Source organism: Microplitis mediator, chromosome 3, assembly GCF_029852145.1.
Source record: "Microplitis mediator isolate UGA2020A chromosome 3, iyMicMedi2.1, whole genome shotgun sequence".
Lineage (NCBI taxonomy): Eukaryota > Metazoa > Arthropoda > Insecta > Hymenoptera > Braconidae > Microplitis > Microplitis mediator.
In genome coordinates this window covers 23521733-23544152 of record NC_079971.1, presented here as the reverse complement: position 1 = coordinate 23544152, position 22420 = coordinate 23521733, and the positions used below count along the sequence as shown (strand labels likewise).

At 32.5% G+C, this 22420-nt stretch overlaps 3 protein-coding genes across 6 annotated transcripts; 2 read left to right on the top strand and 1 right to left on the bottom strand.

Moving 5' to 3' along the window:
* Positions 1 to 227: 227 nt before the first annotated feature.
* LOC130665068 (microsomal triacylglycerol transfer protein) lies at positions 228 to 6417 on the top strand. Of its 2 annotated transcripts, XM_057465330.1 has the most exons (6): positions 228 to 763; positions 2191 to 2494; positions 2682 to 2705; positions 3306 to 3493; positions 3702 to 4352; positions 4424 to 6417. In XM_057465330.1, the coding sequence occupies exons 2-6, from the start codon at positions 2434 to 2436 to the stop codon at positions 6167 to 6169; spliced, it is 2670 nt and encodes an 889-aa protein (XP_057321313.1). In that variant the 5' UTR covers positions 228 to 763; positions 2191 to 2433; the 3' UTR covers positions 6170 to 6417. The 2 variants fall into 2 exon arrangements, with proteins under 2 accessions (XP_057321313.1, XP_057321314.1); XM_057465331.1 differs by lacking the exon at positions 2682 to 2705.
* A 1275-nt stretch (positions 6418 to 7692) lies between these two features.
* LOC130665082 (growth/differentiation factor 2-like) lies at positions 7693 to 9027 on the bottom strand. Its single transcript, XM_057465352.1, has one exon. The coding sequence runs from the start codon at positions 8753 to 8755 to the stop codon at positions 7715 to 7717; it is 1041 nt and encodes a 346-aa protein (XP_057321335.1). The 5' UTR covers positions 8756 to 9027; the 3' UTR covers positions 7693 to 7714.
* Positions 9028 to 9252: 225 nt separating this feature from the next.
* Positions 9253 to 22306, top strand: LOC130665073 (long-chain-fatty-acid--CoA ligase 1). 3 transcript variants are annotated; one of them, XM_057465338.1, is made up of 8 exons: positions 9253 to 9436; positions 9520 to 9665; positions 11489 to 11612; positions 13465 to 13801; positions 13874 to 14342; positions 14570 to 14860; positions 17956 to 18177; positions 19071 to 22306. In XM_057465338.1, coding segments are annotated over exons 1-8 (2046 nt in total). In that variant the 5' UTR covers positions 9253 to 9435; the 3' UTR covers positions 19527 to 22306. The 3 variants fall into 3 exon arrangements, with proteins under 3 accessions (XP_057321321.1, XP_057321325.1, XP_057321324.1); XM_057465342.1 differs by lacking the exons at positions 9253 to 9436; positions 9520 to 9665 and adding an exon at positions 9688 to 9708 and having other exon boundaries at positions 19071 to 22305; XM_057465341.1 differs by lacking the exons at positions 9253 to 9436; positions 9520 to 9665 and adding an exon at positions 10828 to 11266 and having other exon boundaries at positions 19071 to 22305.
* Positions 22307 to 22420: the final 114 nt, after the last annotated feature.

Genomic DNA, 22420 nt, shown 5'->3' with positions numbered 1-22420 from the left:
GAGGTGGCTAATTTACCCTTCACTTCCCTAAAGACCATAAAAAAAATTCCTCTAAAATTCTGCCGTACTTTGCCTCGAATTTTTATCTACATACAAAGATATGTATGTCTGCGTATATGAGTGTATGATATATATGTTGTATCATGACACTACTTAGATACAATTACTTCCGTCCGCCCGTATGACAAGAAGATCGTCTGATTCAATTCATTCATGGATTCGAAACCATCCGGTGTGTCGTGATAACGAAGTTAATAATTATTACGATTTTATCCATTGCCAAAATTTTATTCACACTATTAATTATGGATTATTATAACAATTAGTGCTAATAATAGAAGTATAAATAAAAAATCCGTGTTTCTGTTTTTTTTTTCGTTTTGAACTCAGATAAATGTTATCGAGACTGAATTGCTCGCTTATCAATTCCATGGGAAATTTATTTAAAAAAAGAAAACAACAAATAAACGTCAGTGAGGAATGCTTACTCATATAAAGACAAATGAGATAGTTTTAGTGTCACAGGTCACTGAGGATAACTATAAAGTGATGACGGTTGTTTACTGATAACAATAAATCAAAGGTCAAATATATATTTTATTCTAGCGTTTTGGTTAAAACTCTAATAGCCGAGCTATAGTTGTGTTAAATATTAAAACGGTGACGTTAATAAATGGATATAAGGTTTATTATTTATTTATAACTTCAATTTATAAATAGAAATTATTTTAATAGATTTTCATCGGTTACAATTCTGATCAATGTAAGTTTTTAAATTTAGTATTTTTTTATTTTTGGATATCGAAAATTTATTTAAATTTGGTTTGATAATTTATTTTTGTATTTACAAAAAATTTTTGCATAGTTTGTAGTAAATATCACAAAAAATGCATTTTTTTTTTCATGGCATGTTTTTGAAAAATTTTTCGATAAGTTGTTTTAATTTTAGAAGTTTCCAAAATTACTATTGATTCAAAAGTTTATATATATAAATATATGTCTGGATTATAATCTGCAATTATTACGATGGCGCCCAAATGGTTTATTAATTCCTATTTTTTGAAAATTTATTATTTTGGCCAAGTTCAAAAAAGAGCAAAATCACTCGACTTGTTTAAAAATGGCGCCCAAATGTTTTATCAATTCCTATTTTCAAAAATTCAATTTTTTTAGAAAATTAATTATTTTGGCCAAATTCAAAAACGAGCGAAATCACTCGATTTGTTCAAAAATGGCGCCCATTTGAAATTATAAACATAAAATTTCTACTACTTCTTATAAATTTTTCAATACAAATACTCCAAACATTCAAAAAAACTTTTACTATTCAATAATTGCCCCCGATTTTCCGTAGTCTCAAAACTGTCAGTCTAAAAAAATTAATATGACTTTTTTTTCTTACAAATTTCTAAAAACACAACAGCTGCATTCAAAAATCCTTACGAGCTCAGAAAATAATTTTAAATTATTATTTTAACCGACTTCAAAATTTTCAAAAATTCAAATTATATTCCAGCTGTCAAATTTCTTCTCAGAAAAAAAAATTCAAATTTAACTTTTTTCAAGTTCATTAAGAATTTCAAATTTTTTTTTTTTTTTTCAAGTTCAAGTAAAATCCTCTTATATCTTACGTCGCTATAACGTATCACGTATCAGCTGATAATAAATAAATTACTATGAGTTGATAAGATAAATTTCTTTAAAATCTTATCCGCGATTCGTGACCCGCGATCTGCGTGATCTTAAAAGTTAAAAATAATAATAACAAATATATATAAATATATATACATACATACACATATACATGTATATATACAGTGTTAAAATAAATTAACAGACTAGAGCTTGCAAGAAAAAAAAAAAAAAAAAAAGTGCAAGACACATAACTTCCTTATTGAAGTGTAACAAACCTGGGTCAGTTATCGAGTAAAACAGGTCTTCCCCACTACACCAAAGTTTTTCCAGATCAACTTTTTTTCATCAAGTTTTTCAAGCCGACATTCCTTTCATTCCATCCTCAAATAAAGACAATAAATAAAAAATAATTAGTCTACTTAATTATTTATCCCGGTTCGATTTGCTCGATCCACGCAAGAAACTCATCTCATTACTTTATCCATTAATTACACATATATATATATTTATATACATAAATAAGTTGTTGAATGTTTAAATTTATTGTATACATAGATACAGATACCGGTGGGGAATGAACGAGGAGAAAATAATATAACCGAGTAACAGAAGGGGAAAATAAAAACGATAACGTCTTCAGAGTACGACGTACGTTGTCTAATTATTCGTGTTTACTCAACCAGGAATTGTTAAAGCTCAAGTGCACGGCAAATACCTGCAGCAGTCGGATATTTTACCGGCTATTTCGTCTAATTTCGAAAAATTCAAGTGGAAGAACAAAAAAAAAAAGTACTTAAGATGGCCGGCCAAGAACGGCCGACTCTCTGCCTCATTTATTTCGTCTGTCTCATTTTTTTTGGTAAGTTTCCTTCTGTTTATTCACAAAATTCCCAGAGATTTTTTATATTTTCGAAAAAAATTTTATTTTTAACTCAAATATTCCCGCCGTAATTCGCGGTGTCAAGGCCTCGCTTTTGCCGGCTCAAGGTCATCATTTTTTTTTATATTTCCTTATATTTTTTATACAAAAAATTATGTTTTTTCAGGGTCCAATTGTCAAACGGCGCCAGGTAATTTTTTATTTTTTATTTAATTTTCAAAAATTATCTTTCAAAAATTTAACTTGCAAATAACTATCGGCAAATAGTCGGTTTTGTTTGATAAGTAAACTAATTATTCATAACTAAATATAACTTTATATAATTTATTGACAGCGGAGTTATTTATTATAAATATTGTGATAAAATAAAAAAATATAATCCAATGTGTGGATTTATATAACGAATTCAAACGCGAGCCCTATCGTCCAATTAAATCAAAAAAAAAAGTAATAAAAATTCCGGATGCTATCGGGCTCCTCACGTACAAACACCCGCACACTTTTAAATAACTGTATAGTGTTAAAATTCTACAACGCTCTGATCATAGTATTGTCCGTATTATGTGTAGCGTGTTCTTCAGTCGTCACTCGACCCTCGTCTGGTCATCTCGTTTAAATTTTCTACTTTATACTGCCTTTTATAATCACACTATTGCCTTATTTCGGATCCGGGTACAAGTTTTTTTGATATAAAGTTAACACTAGTAGAATAAGATCTGATTGGTATCACATAATTTGGCGGGAGATTTTATAAATATGAATTTAAAGTGTTGCTTAATAATATTGTTAGCGATAGTGGGAGTCGGAGGAGGATGGACTGTTGGCAATGGCCTCAAGTATCAGCTGACTACGACAATTCTTTCACGTGAGTCAGGATCTAGTACAGGCGATGTTGGGTTTCAATTGACCGGTTACTTAGTAGTCGACGCTATTTGGCAGGATCCAAATGACCATTACAATTATCTGCTCGCTATTGAGGTAAATTTATTTAAAAATTTTTTTTTCTACTTATTTTAAGGCAGGGAACTGCTAGAAGTCCTTATTTGAGGGCATTGTGAGTTAATTTAGAAAAAAAAAATTGCCTGAGTCCAAAGATGGGTTCGAACCGATAACCTCGGGGCGATAAGAAATCTATTGATATGTAGTGGGTTCATTATCTAAAAGACACTTATCTATTTATTTTTAGTTAACATCCCCGCAGCTGTGGATTAAATCCCGAACGGCACCCGAACCTGAAGGTTTTGTTGAACACACGTCGAAGTTGGATGACGTGTCCGCGGTGCCGGTCTACGTACTCTGGCGGCAGGGAGTCATTGAGAAGTTCTATGCTGGACAGGACGAAACGACGTCATCGTTGAATTTAAAACGAGGTCTTGCTAGTTTGTTCCAGTACCGTACTTTAGATGGAGATTATCGAGAACATGACGCCTCGGGAACGTGTAATGTCACTTATGAGTCGACGGGTCCCAGCTCGACGCGTAAAGTTAAGAAATTCTGCGATCAAGATCTGACAGCCAAAAGGGAACATCCGAATCCAATAATGGGGGTCGATGTTTTGAGCACCCGGGTGGCGGATTACAAACTCAATTCGGCGTTGCTGCCAATCATGATTGAGGAATTCGAGCAGCATGAAGTGACCTTGAAAACGAAGCCTGAAGTAGGAGCGACGGTAACTTCGCAGCGAATTGTTAAGGAAGTTGGTGGTTCCAAGGTGGCCAAGAAAATCCAGGCCGCGAGTGTCAAAGATGCGGTGGCATATTTGCAGCCTGGTTTCAGAGAAGTCAAGATCGGCTCGCAAGTTGAATCGGCCTCTTGTCCAGACTCTGGCTGTCTTACTGTAAGTATTTACTTCAACCCTTGGAAAACCATCAATTTTTACAGCTCTCTAATAAATTTTTATGATTCTAGTTGGAGAAATTGATTGAAGAAAACCGCGAGGCCTTGGAAAATTCAGCTCTGGGAACAGCTAAATCAGCTGCGGCATTTCTAAAACTTATTCCCGTTATGCGCGAAGCTACGGCAGAAGATTTGGTGAAGATATTAAAGAGCCCACGCTATTTTCCACTGAAGACCCAGATGCTAGATGTCCTGGGAGCGGCTGCAACCCCTGCAACTCATCAGGCAGCGATGAAAATTCTGAGGACTGATGACTCTGGCGATGAAACTGAAAGATACTTGTGGGCATTATCTATGGCGCCGTTGCCTCACCCAGATATCATCAAAGATGTGCTAAAGAAATCCGAAGAGACACTTCAGAATGACAGAGTATCCGAAACTTATGCCCTGACTGCTGGTGCCATGGCACGGCAACTTAATGATCCAGTTGTCAAAGAACTCGTCCGAGTGAGCTTAGAAATAGGTCTCGATACTTGCAGCAGTGATGAGTGTCGCCAGAAATTCCTACGAGGGTTACGGAATTTACGTAGCAAAGGATCTATTGCGGCATTGCTGGACTCCGCAGTCAATGGAACCAAATCCACGAGTGTCACTGCTTGGCAAGCTTTGAAGTCACTCGATTCCCAGTTCATAACCAGTGAAATAAAAACAGCCGCCCGAAGAGCTTTCTATCAAATTGGCGGTCCTAAGAGAGACAGTACCATCCGAACGATCGCGGCAGATATTATTCTAGAAAATGATCCATCTACTGAAGATCTTCGTGGCTTCTTGGAGTACCTGAGCACCCAGGATTCCATGTTCGAGGTTCGAAGATACATCAGCCAACGGTTAGAACAGTTAGCAGAAAAAGACCCAGTCTTCAATGACAAACTGGAAGCAGCTTTAACTGCTGAAGCTTGGCGCGTGCGTAACTACAATGTTCTAGCACACAAAGGACTGAGCACTGCATTCACGAGACCCTTTCTGAAGTCATCGGCCAGCAATGGATCCCTGGTAACGGTCCAAGAAGTTAATTCCGGTTTACTGAAACGCGGTGTTGTTGACGTTGTCTTGACGACTGCAGCCCATGAAGAAGCATTATTTTCATTGGGTTTATTTGCTGGTGGATTGGGTTCCTTCATTTCGTCATCATCCAGCGACGAGGACTCTGAAGAATACGAACTGGCAACTGCTGGAATGGAACTAGGGTTCTTGGGTGTTGGAATTCGACCGTTCGTTTTCTTTACTGGACAAGGCGAGCTGATGGGCCACGTTTGGTCAGGCACTGCATCCGAAAGAACTCCAGCTTTCCAGGCTATTGCTAACCTACATCGTCATCACGAAATAGTCCCTCTGACTTCGGGCTTCGTTGCGGAAGTAGATGTCGAGGGCGCAGTTAGCTTTGATCTCGCGGGACAGATCCAGCTGAGCTTGTGGTCAAGAACAGCCCAATCACTTGTAGAAATGGGCGCTGGGATCGCAGTACGTGGTGGGGTAAAAGTGCGATCTGACTTTGTGCAAAGTACGGCCGAATTCGCGCTTACCTTGGAACCTAAGCTTGAGTTGTCAACTGACGTTGACTTTTCGGGACCGGTTAGTTTGTGCATGAGACTAATGCAGCCTGAGACCACAGTCAAGCACCAGGTCTACAAAATTGAAAGGATACCAGGCAGTAGGCATAGACTTAGGAAAACTAAACGCAGTATTGTGCCATCACCAGCTCGTTCTTATTTACTTAATAGAAAAAATAACGAAATGTGCTCGAAGGTGTTTAGTTAGTGACTTAATTTAAATAAATTTATAACATGATTTTTAAAATAATTTTTATTGAACAATTTACGTTAATGTGAATGTGTTGTGATAACAAATTTTAATGACTGATAAATGTTTTAATAATTTTTTGTTTTATTGTTGTAAATTTTTTTACTGTACAATAGATATAAAATAATAATTATAGTATCATATTTCTACACTGATTTATATCGTCCATTATACCTCGTAATAAAAATTAATTTTTACCAAAAATATACTGAAAAATATAAAAATCACACAAAACTGTTTTTTTAAAACTGTCCATCTTACCCACTATTACTTCTTATCTTAATAAAAATTAATTACCCATAAAAAAAATTTATTAAAAAAATATCAGTATGATGATATAAAAAAATATATAAAAATTGTATGTATGTATTAGGGTGTTTCAGAAAAAACAAATTTTTTTTTTGGTATTCAAAAATTGAAAGTATACTTGAAAATAAAAATTTTGGTGCCAATCCGAGCTCTTAATAATAATATTAAGGATTGCCTCAATCCATTTTTCTATTTTCCATTTGAATAACATAGGAAAAAATTTTTTTTTTTTTTAGAATTTTCTAGCTTACAGACCACTCAAAGAATTTATATACGCAATAAAACTTTTTGTAGGAAATTGAACGCTCTACAAAAAAAGTCTCTTATCATTTTTTGATAAATCCATCTGTTCAAAAGTTATTTAAGTTTCAAGTCAAATTTATAGTAAATTTTAAGATCTTTTCACTTTCTGGCGAAACTATCAGTCTTATTACAAAATGTCATAGAAACTTTTTTGTAGGTAATTTTATTCCTTACAAATTATTACGAATAAAATTTTTCGAAATTCCGCATTGTTTTCAATTTATTTTCATTTCAATGTCAAGCTCTTAAAATTAATCAGAAATCTATTTTTTTAAGAGCTTGACATTGAAATGGAAATAACTTGAAAACAACGCAGAATTTCGAAAAACTTTATTTGTAATAATTTGTAAGGAATAAAATTATCTACAAAAAAGTTCCTGTGATATTTTTTGATAAGACTGATAGTTTCGCCGGAAAAGTAAAAAAATCTCAAAATTTACTATAAATTTGACTTTAAGCTTAAATAACTTTTGAACAGTGGGATTTATCAAAAAATTATAAGAGACTTTTTTTGTAGAGCGTTCAATTTTCTACAAAAACATTTGTTGTGCATAAAAATCCGTTGATTGGTTTATGAGCTGTAAAATTCTAAAAAAAAAGTTATTTTTTTTCCTGTGTTATTTAAATGGAAAATAGAAAAATGAATTGAGACAAACCTTAATATCATTATTAAGAGCTCGGGATAGTACCAAAATTTTTATTTTTAGTTATACTTTCAATTTTTGGATACCATAAAAAAAAAATTGTTTTTTTTTTGAAACACCCTAATATGTATACATTTTTTATATTTTCATCCATGAATTTGATATATATATTTAGACATTTGTTATATTTTAACATATATTGTTTTTATAAATTTATTTCACGGGGGTATAAATTTTCACGAGTTTTTTATCGACATCCACACTCAACAACAACCATGTCCTCGTATCCATACTGATAGGTAAGAGTTCCACTGGCATCCAAATAAAGCAGACTAGTGGGCGCTAATCGAGTGGGAACACAGCAGACACGCCCGACAGGTTTCGTGCCATCAGCACCCTGGAGAGCTCCCGAAACCAATGCCTGGACAATAGCGTGCTTGGTAGGACTCAAATGGTCCCCAAATGGAAACAGACACCTTCCGACACACTGATAGGCGTCATAACCAGGTGGTGCGACGATCCACTCGTCATAATTTATAGTAGCGAAATCGACATAGAGTGGACGTTTGCGGCACGGATTCCTACGCCGACGTCTATTATCTGTCCAGATGACGCTCGGAGTGTCATCGGTCTCTTCATCAACGGAGCGACGTTTTCGACTCTTGGGCTTCGTGTAACTCAGCACTAGAATAGGACTGTCATTTTGAATCAACTTATTCCCGTAGATGCGCCCGCGTACCAAAAATCTCAATGACCCACCAGAGGTCATTTTCACAGCGTCCGTTACATTAAATGCACGCCAAGTTTCTTCTTTCCGTGAGTCACGAAATTTGTCATCTTCAATGAAGTTGTTTAGCATCATAACACGTAGAATCATACCGGCACTTCCCAGTAACTCGGCAGCTTCAAGATTCTCTTCGGGATTTGCTGGCGGCAATCGAAATTCAAGAATTCGGCCGCCACCGTTGTGATGATGGGAGTTGATAGGCGCGGATACGTGGAGTGGCTGAAGAGCTCGCACTATATCAGCACTAGGTCTTCGATGGTAAAGCTTCAGCATATATTTAGATACAGACCCGCGGTATTTCTTTTTGTGGTAGCGCAGGGTCTGACTAGACAGGTTTTGATGCTGATTGATGATGCTAGACGGCAGCGATACGTCAACTTGGATTGACGTTTTTGTGACGATATTAGAGCTGGTCCAGTTGACAGGCGACGTTCTCCACAGAAATAATAATCCCAGGATTCCCGTAAACGTAATGAACCAGCACTGAACCGCCATTCCCATTTCAATTCCGTTTTATTTAAATAATTTGCTGGACTTCGATTTTGCTGAGGAAGTAACCGTAACGCAGCAAGAAACAAACTGTCTAAATATTCCTTCGTAAGCTTTTTAAATGCTACCTCTAAATAGAAACCAATTGACCGTGGAATTTTTTCTTATCTACCAAAGTGTTGCCTTTGAAGTATTCCGCGCCAGGAGCTTCTTCACCCCCCAAATCAACGCAGACTCTGCTTACCCACATTTATTTCTAAAACATCTGTTTCGGGTAAGCGTTAAATTTATGATCTGCACGTTGCCCAATGAGGATAATCGTCAGAAGCAGCTGAGGATGAAGCAGAGCGAGCTGGTGCCCTTGCAAAACTGGTTTACCGATCGGTTCCTTAAAATTTCCCGCACAGGATGCTCGCAAACAAGGCAAGGGGTGGACTCGAGGGTGAGATATTGATTACTGACGTCATAGAATCGCAGACGCAGTAGACACCCTAACAATAAAACCAGTGCGGTTTCCCTGCAGTCGTTGTAATCAAAACCTTGTGACATGTCGTAGTTTCCTTGTCTTTTAATCCCGTCGTTTTATAACTCTATTTGATAATAGTAATAATAATAATAACAATAATAATAGACATAATCTTTTTGAAACCGTAAGATTTTTGCTGTTGAACAAAACAAGCATTGACGCTAAAAGTAAGTAAATTCGCAATGATAAAATAGCAATATTTCAAAAAATGATCTAAAAGTGTATTGATAAATTTTGGTTTTACTAATAGTGTTTCAGGCTTCACTAGACAGTTATTTGCCGTACATCGGTGGTGCAGGTGCCTTAGTATTAACTGGTGTTGCAGCATACTATGCGACAAAACCGATTCCCGAAACACCATTGATGCCTCTTGACGCTCAATCGAGGCTACTTCCGGTGAGCGATAGATCTGGGAATCACTTGTTTATAGAATTTCATGGTAATTCCATAGTGGTTGTTTAAAGCTGTGAATTTACCTTTGAACAAAAATAATCCACACAGTTCCGATAGGCGTAATTACGTCAGTTTTCATGTCGACGAAAGCCCACTTTGATCGGAAAAGTAATGACCGTAGATTGGGAATACCCGTATAAAAAAGTTGCGTTATTCCGCAGGTGATCCGCTGAATATCATGTGGAAGTCATATTTTGACACAAATATGAATTCCGGATGAATTCCTAATGAATACACAAAGATAGTATAGAAATATAGTTCTAGTGATAGATTGTATGAAAAATTCTATTACAAAAAATTTTTTTTTTCTTGCGGGGAAATTGGGAGTTTTTTTTAGCGGAGTGATCTCGGAGTGAAGTGGATTTTATTTTACTCCTGTCCGGAGATTTAACATTTCAATGAATTTATATTAAACTGTTAAACACTTCGCGAATTTTTTTTAGTGTATTGACCTAAAAGAGCTTTAATTAATAAATTTTTCAAATTCATTTTAGTTTAGAAAAAAATAATTCTTCTGTAGAAAATTATTTTACAGGTGGTCCATTATGCCCCAGATATCGCAAATCACCTTAAAATATCAGAGATAACATAATTTGACCGAAAATGAAAGAAAAAAAAAATTTACTAAATTTTTGAAGGGGGCCTTCATGCCCCAGGTTCCCCTATTACTTCGTTACTGCTAATTTAAAAAAAAAATATCTCTCATTTTACGTGTCAACTTATAATATAATCATTACAATCTATTACTAACTTTCTTTTCATATTATCATTTAATACTCATCCGAAAATCATCTGAAATTCATATTTGTGTCAAAATATGACTTCCACATGATATTCAGCTGATCACCTGCGAATTACCGGTGGAATCCCGCAACTTTTTTACACGGGTAATTATCATTATCAGGTATCGTGTTTATCAACATACTAACTACTGGCTACTGGCTACTGGCTACTGGCGTTAATCCAATCCAACAGCAAACACCAGTCTGGTGGTTCTTAATAAAACACTATTACCCTCTACTACCTCGTAAACTATATTTAAATCTTACGATATAACGAGACCAAGTGTCTTGTGTGGTTGTAGATGACGATGCACAACATAACGTAGTGGCTGTGTCTCTTTGAACTATCTAGTTATATTTTAAATATTTTATTTCGTGAGATCTCGTCTTAGTAGACGCAGTCATAATCTCGACATCGTGATCGTCACGAGTTAACGTTTCGTACTGAGGCCAAAGATACATCACGCGTTTCAAAGTTTTAATTTACAACCGAGAATGATTAAAACCCATCACTTTTTGCCTTACGGTCGTTCGATGTGTTGTCATTATTTGATGCTCCGATAAGGGCTCAGATTTTAAATTTCTTATAAATTGGGCATACGTCCGTTAAATTTACAGTTCGCGTTATTTATATTCTGATAGTAAAGTTGGGTTTTTTTAGCAAATAAGTGGTTATTTTAAATAAAAATGCCTGGCTGTGGCAGTGTTCAGCCGAATATTCGTGTCCCAATTGACACTAACGATCAATCCGACACAATAAAGGTGTCTATTGTCTTTGATTATTCTTCAGTTTAACTGAGTGTTAATTTGGTGACTTGTTATTTAAAACACGCATTAGATCTTCAATGCATCTGATAAATTACTTGTGATTTCTGTAGCTTTGCATAATTAGATTTTTTAATTACGCTTTCGTTATGTAACAAATTTAGAAAAATAGTCGATTTGTTTGTTAATAATAAAGTGAATGACGTTTTTCTGTAACAGGGAGCTGAGTATATCCGTGTCTCAAAATTCTACAAGGACAGCAAGGATGGTAAATTTGTCAGTTACATTCACGAAGATGTGCGCACACTTTATGATTCCTTTCGCAAAGGAGCTAAGGAATCCAGTAAGTTATTTTTCTTTTTGGTTGCCAAAAAAAATTAACCAGTAAACTATTAGCCAACAAATTTTGGGACGGGTTGACATTAATATTTTCTTGACATTCGCAAATGAGTAATTGGTAATGTAAATTAAAATGATAAACAAGATATTTAATAAGTATTGAAACCTAAAAATTGTTAGCGGATGGTATGATACAAAAATTAATGATGCTTTAACAAAAGTTGGCATCGTTTCTATAATTTGGCGTCCCTGAAAAGTGCCTTCCGCATCTGTAAGATTTCCAAATAACTAAGTCATTATATTTAAAATAAAAAATAAACTCGGAAATATTTATTGCCGTGTTTATTAAAAAACACATTATTAGTATGAGATGTTAAAAAAAAATGGAATATAGACTCAGAGAATTTCGCGGTATTTTTTGCATTAACAATCTGAAAAACGGCTGACCTTGAAGGCCAACCCAAAACTTCCCGCTGTTTTCGAGCTCAGAGGTTATTTGAAAATTTTCGCGCTATTTGGGCTCAAGAAACGTTTGGGCGAAAAAACTATTTCGCTGAAAAAAATTAAATTTTGTCCGACATCTTTGGAAAAAATCGAACGATTTGACTTTTGAGACTTAGCTTTGACTAGAATTTGAAAAATCGATTTTTGAAAATCGGACCAAAACCAATTACGAAACCTCTTTTGAAAATTTCCAATTTTCATGGCGGGAAGTTTGAAAATTGTGCGAGTGAACGAAAAGAGCCGAATATTTCGAAAAAAACTCGAATTTAAAGGATTTTTGATAAAAATTACTGTAGTGTAGTAGAAAGTTTCGAAAAATTAAATTTTGTCCGACATCTTTGGAAAAAATCGAACGATTTGACTTTTGAGACTTAGCTTTGACTAGAATTTGAAAAAACGATTTTTGAAAATCGGATCAAAACCAATTACGAAACCTCTTTTGAAAATTTCCAATTTTCATGACGGGAAGTTTAAAAATTGTGAAAATAAACGAAAAGAGCCGAATATTTCGAAAAAACTCAAAGGATTTTTGATAAAAATTACTGTAGTGTAATAAAAAGTTTCAAAAAATGGAATTTTTGAATTTAAATTGATAAATTTTCTATTGGGCCAATTTTTTTTTGGTTATTTTTTATTGTAAGCATTGAAATAAAGCAATAGATTTTTTGACAGATCAAAAATTTTTCCTATGCACCGAATGTTTAAATTTCTGTCCTGTTTAGAGGGAAAAAAGTCGTGCTTGTCTCTTATGATAAAACAAATCATAATTAGCGCATGCGCTATTCTTTCTGTAAACAGAGGCAAAAATTCAAACTTAAGTGCAGATTTGGCAAAAAATAGTTTACACACCACCGAGGGAAGTAGGACATCTCAATCCACCTTCGGCTTAAGTAGGCAATTACACACAAGGGTTATAATGTCCTACTTCCCTCTCTTGGTGTGTAATATACTTTTACCATGTGGTATAGTAAAGAATATCGAGGTGTCCTTTAGTAGAAATGAAATCGAGTTTTTGTCCAGTTCAATTTGACTAGAGATCCAATGAAACATGGCAGCTTTGAAAAAACTGTTGCTTTTAAATTTTAGGTCTGAGGTTATAAAAATTGTCAGTTGCTCGGAAAAATAAAAATAAATCATAGCTTAAAATTAAAATAATGATTTCTAGTTTTTACTCGATATCGCTGGCCAGTTACTGGTTTGAAATCGAGTCAAAACTTGACTATTTCGACTAGGGATCCCAGCGTTACCTAAAATGTCAGGGTAATTTTCGTTATAAAATTCTCTGCGTGTAAATAATTGACGCACACAGAGCTATCTGGTATCTCATGAAAAATCTTTGGCGACTTTGTTAGATAATGGACAGTGCCTTGGTTGGAGGGACGGACCAAATAAGCCTTACCAGTGGTTGAACTACAACGAAACGTTATTGCGAGCCAAGAACCTGGGATCTGGACTGCTGGCTTACGGTTTAACACCTGGACCACAAACTCTCGTGGGTCTTTACAGTCAAAATAGTCCCGAATGGATTCTAACTGAACAAGCGTGTTACACATATTCGCTGGTCGTTGTCCCGCTTTATGACACACTTGGACCTGATGCCTGTGCCTACATTATCAATCAAGCGGAAATTAGTTTAGTTATTTGTGAGGATGATAAAAAATGTAATTTATTGCTCGACAAAGCTCCTCGGTAAGTTTTAGAGACTAGATCTCGAAACATAATTGATGACCCGACTAATCTGATCATGAACTTTTGAACCAGATGCCTGAGGAAATTAGTTGTAGTAAAAGAAACACGTCCAGCGACAATCCAACGGGCGAAAAACCGCGGAGTCGAATTGTTGCGATTCGAAGACGTTGAGCGTCTTGGAGCACAAAAAAATTTTCCCGATGTACCACCTAGACCTACTGATCTATGCACAATTTGCTACACTTCTGGTACTACGGGTAATCCAAAGGGTGTAATGTTGAGCCATCAGAATGTTATGGCAGGAGTATGCGCAGTTTTGCTGCAGCTCGGTGATCACAGACCGGCTTCCAAAGATGTTATGATAAGTTTCCTACCCTTGGCTCACATGCTCGAACGATGCTGCGAGAACGGAATGTACATGGTCGGTGGATCCGTCGGTTTCTATGGCGGTGATATCAAACTATTGCCTGAAGACATGAGAGCTCTAAGACCGACGGTGATGCCCGCGGTACCCAGACTTCTTAATCGTCTTTACGATAAGGTGAGTTTGCTTACATTAATCAGGTTTACAGCTTTTGCCAAAATTAATCACAAAGGCCTTCTCAATCTGTCATTTATTATTAGATTGTACGGTTACTTTGTGATCTAAGACCAGGTGCTTTGTGTCAATGCAGTCTGGAAGACGAATAAGTCTTTGACAAAAGACATTTGTTGGTTATTACGTTAATTAATTGCGTGGTTATTTCTGTTTTCTGTTGGGCGAAACAGGTCCAAGCTGAGCTCCAGTCATCATTTTTCAAAAGAATGATTTTTAACATGGGCATAAGTTCCAAAGAAGCGGAAATTAAAAAATGTATTATCAGAAGCAATAGTTTTTGGGACAAATTGGTGTTTAAAAAGATTCAGGAAACCATGGGCGGAAGATTGAGATTAATTGTCGTTGGATCAGCGCCTCTGGCTGGTAATGTTTTAACTTTCGCCCGATGTGCTCTTGGTTGTCTTATTGTCGAGGGCTATGGGCAAACTGAATGCTGTGCACCAATTACTCTTACTATTCAGGTAATTTTATAGAATATTGGGCAGAGGTACCGCTTTGCCCGGTTTTGGAGACGAAAAATTTGAATACAGTCAACTACTGTCATAAGCCTGCCCGTGATAGGCCTCTTCCCCCAATCGGCAGTTACTGGGCCCAAACAGCTCCCCCACTTAACCACTTTTTGAGTTTCGGACCAGACGGCTCGTTATAAGCCTCCGTTAAAATTGACAAAATTATAAACTAAGAATAGGAAAAAATATCAAAATTAATGATGATAATTTACTATCTATGTTTCGCGGAGAATAGTTGAATCATTATTAAGTAAAATATAATTTATTGTTCATAATTGTAATCATGAGTTGCATTTAAAGCTTCTGTTACAATTTAAAAGTTTTATTGATCATTATGTTCATCAATAAAATTATTATTATTATTGCTGTAATTAATACCGTTATCATTATAATTTTTTGCATTATAATCATTATTAGTGTAAAAAGATAAGTATTTATTTTAGCGCCATGAGCACCAGAAAAATCGGGACTGGCGGATGTAACAAATCGTAAACATAACCTTTAAAATCGCATAAAATAAAACAGGCTTATAACGGTAGTCGAGAACAAAACTAATCGCTCGGTAGTGGGGGTCTGAAATTCCACGAAAAATTTCCCCTACGTCCCCTAGACCAGTCTTATGACGGGTAGTCGACTGTAAAAAAATGAAACTTCAGTTTCTGCAATAAATTGTGTCACAATTTAATAAAATAGCTTTAAAATACGAAGGAAAAAAAATCAAAATGGCCGTAGTTAATTTATGCAACATCACCTCGAAATTTAGCGACCTCGTAACTAGTAGTCGCGTGGTTTATTTGACTAGCAATTCATACGCCAGATATTCAGTGAATGAACTTACCTCAGGCTATAAACGGATTCAATAAAACTGTTACTTATTTCGAATTAAAAGTTATTTTTATCGCCGCTCTAAAAGTGAGGTTAGAATTTTAAATGCGAACTAACATCAACTCTCTATTCATCATTTTTTTTCGCGGCAATTAATATTAGATTTGAAAAATTTGATGGTCAATAAACATATTAATAAAATAAACAAAATAAATCCATTGGTTTGTGTTTATTTTGGCTCAACTCGCGGCAGTATAAAGTATGAGAGCCAGTAAAAATAATATTAATAATAAACTTAAATATTCATAAACTTTTTTATTGAGAAATTTACCGCAAGATCTATTTAATTTGTTTGCTATGTAATAAAAAATAATAATATTTATAATCATTAATGCATTAACAGGTTTTATATAAAACTATTCACACGTCGTAATCTCAATCTATTTTGAAATTTAACGTAAATATACTCACGAAACGTGATAGTTAAAAATAGTAGACGAGTAAATAAAAATATATAAATAAAACTATATATCACACGAAAGTTAGTTCATCGTTAAAAATTTTTAGAGAGTTTTGGCATATGATTAATGACGGGATTAACATTCGTCATGTTACTTTTTCATGACTAATTAAGAGCACCCGCATGGAAAAGTTATTTACTGTTAAAAATATATAAAAATATATATGATGAATATTTGTGATAAATATATGGCGGCAAAAATATATATATTAATGAATATATGTTTTTTACATATATTGGATTATATATTTTTAATAATATATTTCTTTTTATATAATGTTTTATATTCCTCTATATATATCATCTCATATAATGCTCAATATATTTTTTTCATATATGGGTGGTATGTATGTAATTTATAAAGTATAATATAATAAAATTTATATATATTTTGACTTATATTGTTAGTGATATATTGTCTGTATATAATTGATCATACATGGAAGAACTTATATGTTCAAATCTATGGTTTGCGGTATATTGAAGTTATATTTTTCAAATATATTAAAAATTATATGTTTCTCGATATATTGAAAACTATAGTCTTTATAAAGAAATATAAATGTATATAGGGGAGGGTGGGGCAGAGCGGCCCCCCTGAAATTTTGATCAAAAAAAAATTTTTTTTCTATCGACTAATTACTATAAATCCGATATGTTTGCGCATTTTTACCCCTACGCATGACATTTGGGGCGAAATGGACAAGCCCAAAATTTTGAAAAAGTGATTTTTTCATATTTTTATCATCAAATTAAAAAAAAATTATTATAATTCCACATTTCTAGACCTACGCATAACACCTGGGGCAAAATGGACCAGCCGAAACTTCCGAAAAAATTATTTTTTCATATTTTTCGGCCGTTTCTCTATTAAAGAGGCAAATTTGGTCACTAAAAATTTATAAAAATAAAAATTTTTTTTTTAGTTGATAAATTTTTGAAATATAGTAAAACTATAGTATTGTTTTTTTTTTTTTATTAAATAACAATTAGTAATTAAGGTAATCGATAGTAAACGATTTATTACACCTTAAAAAATTTTTTCGAGTAATATAAAACCAAAAATAGTTGTCAAGAGAAAGAAATACATTCTTAATGATAAAAACAATTTAAAAAAAAAAAAAAAACGAAAAAAAAAATTTTTTTATCATTTTTTGGAGAGGGGCCGCTCTGCCCCACAAAAAAAAATTTTTTTTTTCAGAATTTTGGCAAAATGTCCATAAATTTGTTCGAAATAGGAAAAAAGTAAAGTGATCTTATGGTTGAAAGCCACAAAAAGTAATAATTGGCTTAGGGGGGCCGCTCTGCCCCACCCTCCCCTACCATAGTACAAAAAATATGTAGAGTACCATATATTTTGCAATATACTGGAAAACATAAAAAATATACATAAGACTGTATATTAATAAATATACTACTTTAAATACAATATATCAGTATATAATAAAATATACCAAGACATATATGCTAAACATACATAAAAAAAGTTATATTGATAAATATATAATTAATATATTGTAGCAATATATTTTTTTTCAATATATTATCATATATTAATACGGCAAAAATTTAAATATTATTTTATATTGCGCAATATATCACATTATAATATTCATATATTTTAAAGTATATTTTTTCACATATAAAGTTTTTTCATGCAGGCAATATGCAGTAAATTTAATTTTTTAATTTTTGGCAATAGGGTGATTACGTACCAGAGCACGTGGGTCCTCCGGTAGCTTGTTGCTGCATTAAATTAGTTGACGTACCTGAAATGGAATATTGGGCGGCTAATAATCAAGGTGAAGTTTGCGTAAAAGGCACTAATGTATTTTATGGTTATTATAAAAATCCCGAGAAAACAGCTGAAGTCATTGATGAACAAGGATGGCATCACACTGGTGATATTGGAATGTGGCTTCCAGTAAGTTCTTATTTTTTGAATTTTTTTTTAGTTAATTCAGTATTTTTAGGAAATTTTTCTAGAATTTTTTGGAAATTTTTTGGGAAATATTTGAAAAAATTACAGAATTGTCGGAAACGTAAAGAATAATTCTAGAATATTTGAAAAAAAAATGACAATTTTATGAAACATTACGAAAATAAAAAAAGTTGGAATGTTTTCAGAAAATTTTTCAGCTGTTGGAAATTTTTTTTTAACAAAATATTTTGAAGACTGAAGAATTGTCGGAAACATTAAAAAAATGATGGAATATTTATAGAAAAAATGTATTTTAGGAAATGTTGCAGAAAAGACGAAAATTGTTTAGAAAATTGGAAAAAATGAAATTTTTTCGAAATTTAAGAATGAGTTGGAAATTTAATAATTTTCTGGAAATTTTTCAACTGTTGGAAATATTTTCTAAAATTTTGGCGCTAAAATGTTTTTGAAAATTAAAGAATTAGCGAAACTAAAAAAAAAATTGAAATACTTGAAAAATTGATCATTTTGAAAAATACTTCAGAAAACTTAAAAATCGTAAAAAAGATTTCTAAATTTCGTCGGAAATACTCCGGGATATTTTGTAAAATTGCGAAATTTGTAGAAAATTTTCAAACTGTCTGAAAAAACGAAAAATTTTCCGAAATATTTCTAAAAAAATTCCAAACTGAAGCAACTCAGAATATAAAAATTTTTTTTTGAAAACTAGAATTTTTGGAAAAATTCCAAGAATTTACTAATTAGCAAAAAATCCGATTTTTAAAAATAGTCAATTTCTTTAATTTAAAAAAATTCTGAATTTTTGAATTCAAAAAATTTCTCAACCCTATGATAAAAATAAAAATATATAAATAACAAAAAAATTGATTTTACAGAATGGATGCCTAAAAATAATAGATCGTAAAAAACATATCTTTAAATTATCACAAGGAGAATATATTGTACCGGAAAAAATAGAAAATATATATATAAGAAGTCAATATGTACATCAAGTATTCGTCCACGGCGAGTCACTAAAATCATGTGTCGTCGGAATAGTTGTGCCCGACGTCGACGTCATTAAATGCTGGGCTTCTGAAAATAGAATACCCGGTACCCTAAGTGTCCTTTGTGCAAACCCCGATGTCAAAAAATTGATCCACGACGATATGTTACAATGGGGACGTGAAGCCGGTTTGAAATCTTTTGAACAAGTAAAAGATATATATTTACATCCCGATCCATTTTCAGTACAAAATGGCCTATTAACACCGACATTAAAAACAAAACGGCCTCAACTAAAGGCGTACTTCAAACCTCAAATAGAGGATCTCTATCAAAATTTAGACTGATTTCAATAATAAATTGTATAAAATAACTTAAAACACGGAGATAAATCTACGGTAACAATTACAATATATTATAGGAATGGTTCCCATAACCCATGGTAACTAGTTCTTTTAGACGTCGATTATAGGAACGACACCCATACATAATACGGTAATCATTCCTATGGATATGGGTATAATTCCAATATGATATTGGAAAAGTTCCTATGGAATAATGATAATCGTTACTATGTTACTATGGTAATTGCTCCTAAAATGGTATGGTAATAATGACCGTACTATTATGTTATCCATTACTATAATATTATGGTAAAAATTCCCATAATGGATGGAAGTTATTGCTATAATATATGGTAATGGCTACCGTAATGGTATGATAGTGGTTACTTTAATATCATGGTAATGTTTACCATAATATTATGGTAACGATTACTATAATGATATGGTAATCATGGTAACCATTACCATTACAATATGGTTACCATTACCATTACAATATGGTAATAATTATCTTAGGGTTAGGATAATCATTACTATCACAATTTAATAATAATTACCTCTATAGTATGGTAATCATTATTATGATATTATAGTAACTATTACCATGATTCATGATAACTATTTCCAGAATATTATAGTATTTTACTATAATATGATGGTAATTATTACCATAATGTATGATAAACATTACCGGAATATTAAAGTAACTCACCACAATATTATAGTAATTATTACCATAATGCATGGTAAAAATTACCTTAATATCTGATAACCATTACCATAATGCATGGTAAAAATTACCTTAACATATGATAACCATTACCATAATATATGGTAATCATTACGTAAATAGTATAGTAATAATTACCATGATGAGTGGTAACAATTACCTCAATACACGATAACCATTACCATAATATATGGTAAAAATTACCATAATGTATGATAACCATTACCATAATGTATGATAACCATTACCAGGATATTAAAGTAACTCACCATAATATTATAGTAATTATTACCATAATGCATGGTAAAAATTACCTTAATATCTGATAACCATTACCATAATGCATGGTAAAAATTACCTTAACATATGATAACCATTACCATAATATATGGTAATCATTACGTAAATAGTATAGTAATAATTACCATGATGAGTGGTAACAATTACCTCAATACACGATAACCATTACCATAATATATGGTAAAAATTACCATAATGTATGATAACCATTACCATAATGTATGATAACCATTACCAGGATATTAAAGTAACTCACCATAATATTATAGTAATTATTACCATAATGCATGGTAAAAATTACCTTAATATCTGATAACCATTACCATAATGCATGGTAAAAATTACCTTAACATATGATAACCATTACCATAATATATGGTAATCATTACGTAAATAGTATAGTAATAATTACCATGATGAGTGGTAACAATTACCTCAATACACGATAACCATTACCATAATATATGGTAAAAATTACCATAATGTATGATAACCATTACCATAATGTATGATAACCATTACCAGGATATTAAAGTAACTCACCATAATATTATAGTAATTATTACCATAATGCATGGTAAAAATTACCTTAATATATGATAACCATTACCTTAATATATGATAACCATTACCATAATATATGGTAACCATTACCATAATAGTATAGTAATTATTACCATGATGTATGGTAACAATTACGTCAATACATGATGACCATTACCATAATATATGGTAACAATTACCATAATCTATGGTAAACATTACCAGAATGTTATAGTAATTCACCATAATATTATAGTAATTATTACCATAATGCATGGTAACAATTACGTCAATACACGATAACCATTACCATAATATATGGTAACAATTACCATAATGTATGGTAAACATTACCAGAATGTTATAGTAATTCACCATAGTATTATAGTAATTATTACCATAATGCATGGTAACAATTACCTTAATATCCAATAACCATTACTATAAAATATGGTAACCATTACCATAATGTATGGTAAACATTACCAAAATATTATAGTAATTATTACCATGATGTATGATAACAATTACTTTAATATACGATAACCATTACTATAAAATATGGTAACCATTCCCATAATGTATGGTAACCATTACAATAATACTATAATAACTTACCATAATACTAAAGTAATAAATACCATAGCACGTGGTAACCATTACCATCATCTAACGGGAATAATAACCATGATTGGATATGTTCCTATTTGCTTATGGGAATTATTTCTACAAGTATGGTAATAATTACAATAATTCTATTACCATGCGATATGGGAACTGTTACCATAATTATGGGAATTGTTACCATAGCCATGAAAACTTTTCCCAGAAAATATGGGCCTCTACCCTATAATTCCAAGTAATTATTACCATAACGGTATGGAATATTTCATAAAGTTACTAGAAAATGTTACTACAAATTTCTCTCCGTGTATTATTATTATTATTAGTTAATAATAATTAATAAATAAATTAGAAAAATGCAAAAAACAGCAAATGCAATAATTTCGCCTCTTTAAAATTAGAAAAAAAAATAAAATAAAATTTTTTTCACCATTTTATTATTAAAAAGTAATTAATTATCTTTGCTATTTTAAAAACTCTTGCTAATATTTATCAATTATAATATGTGATTAAAGTAATAATAATAAATAATTAAAAAGCAATAAGTAATTAAATTATAAATTTTGTGCTATCGTAAAAAATAAATTTATTATTTTATTATTATTATTATTATTATAAAAAAATTATTAAATAAATTTAATGTATTAATTTAAATAGTTTTATTTATTTACAAATTAATTTATAATTTTACAATAAATGC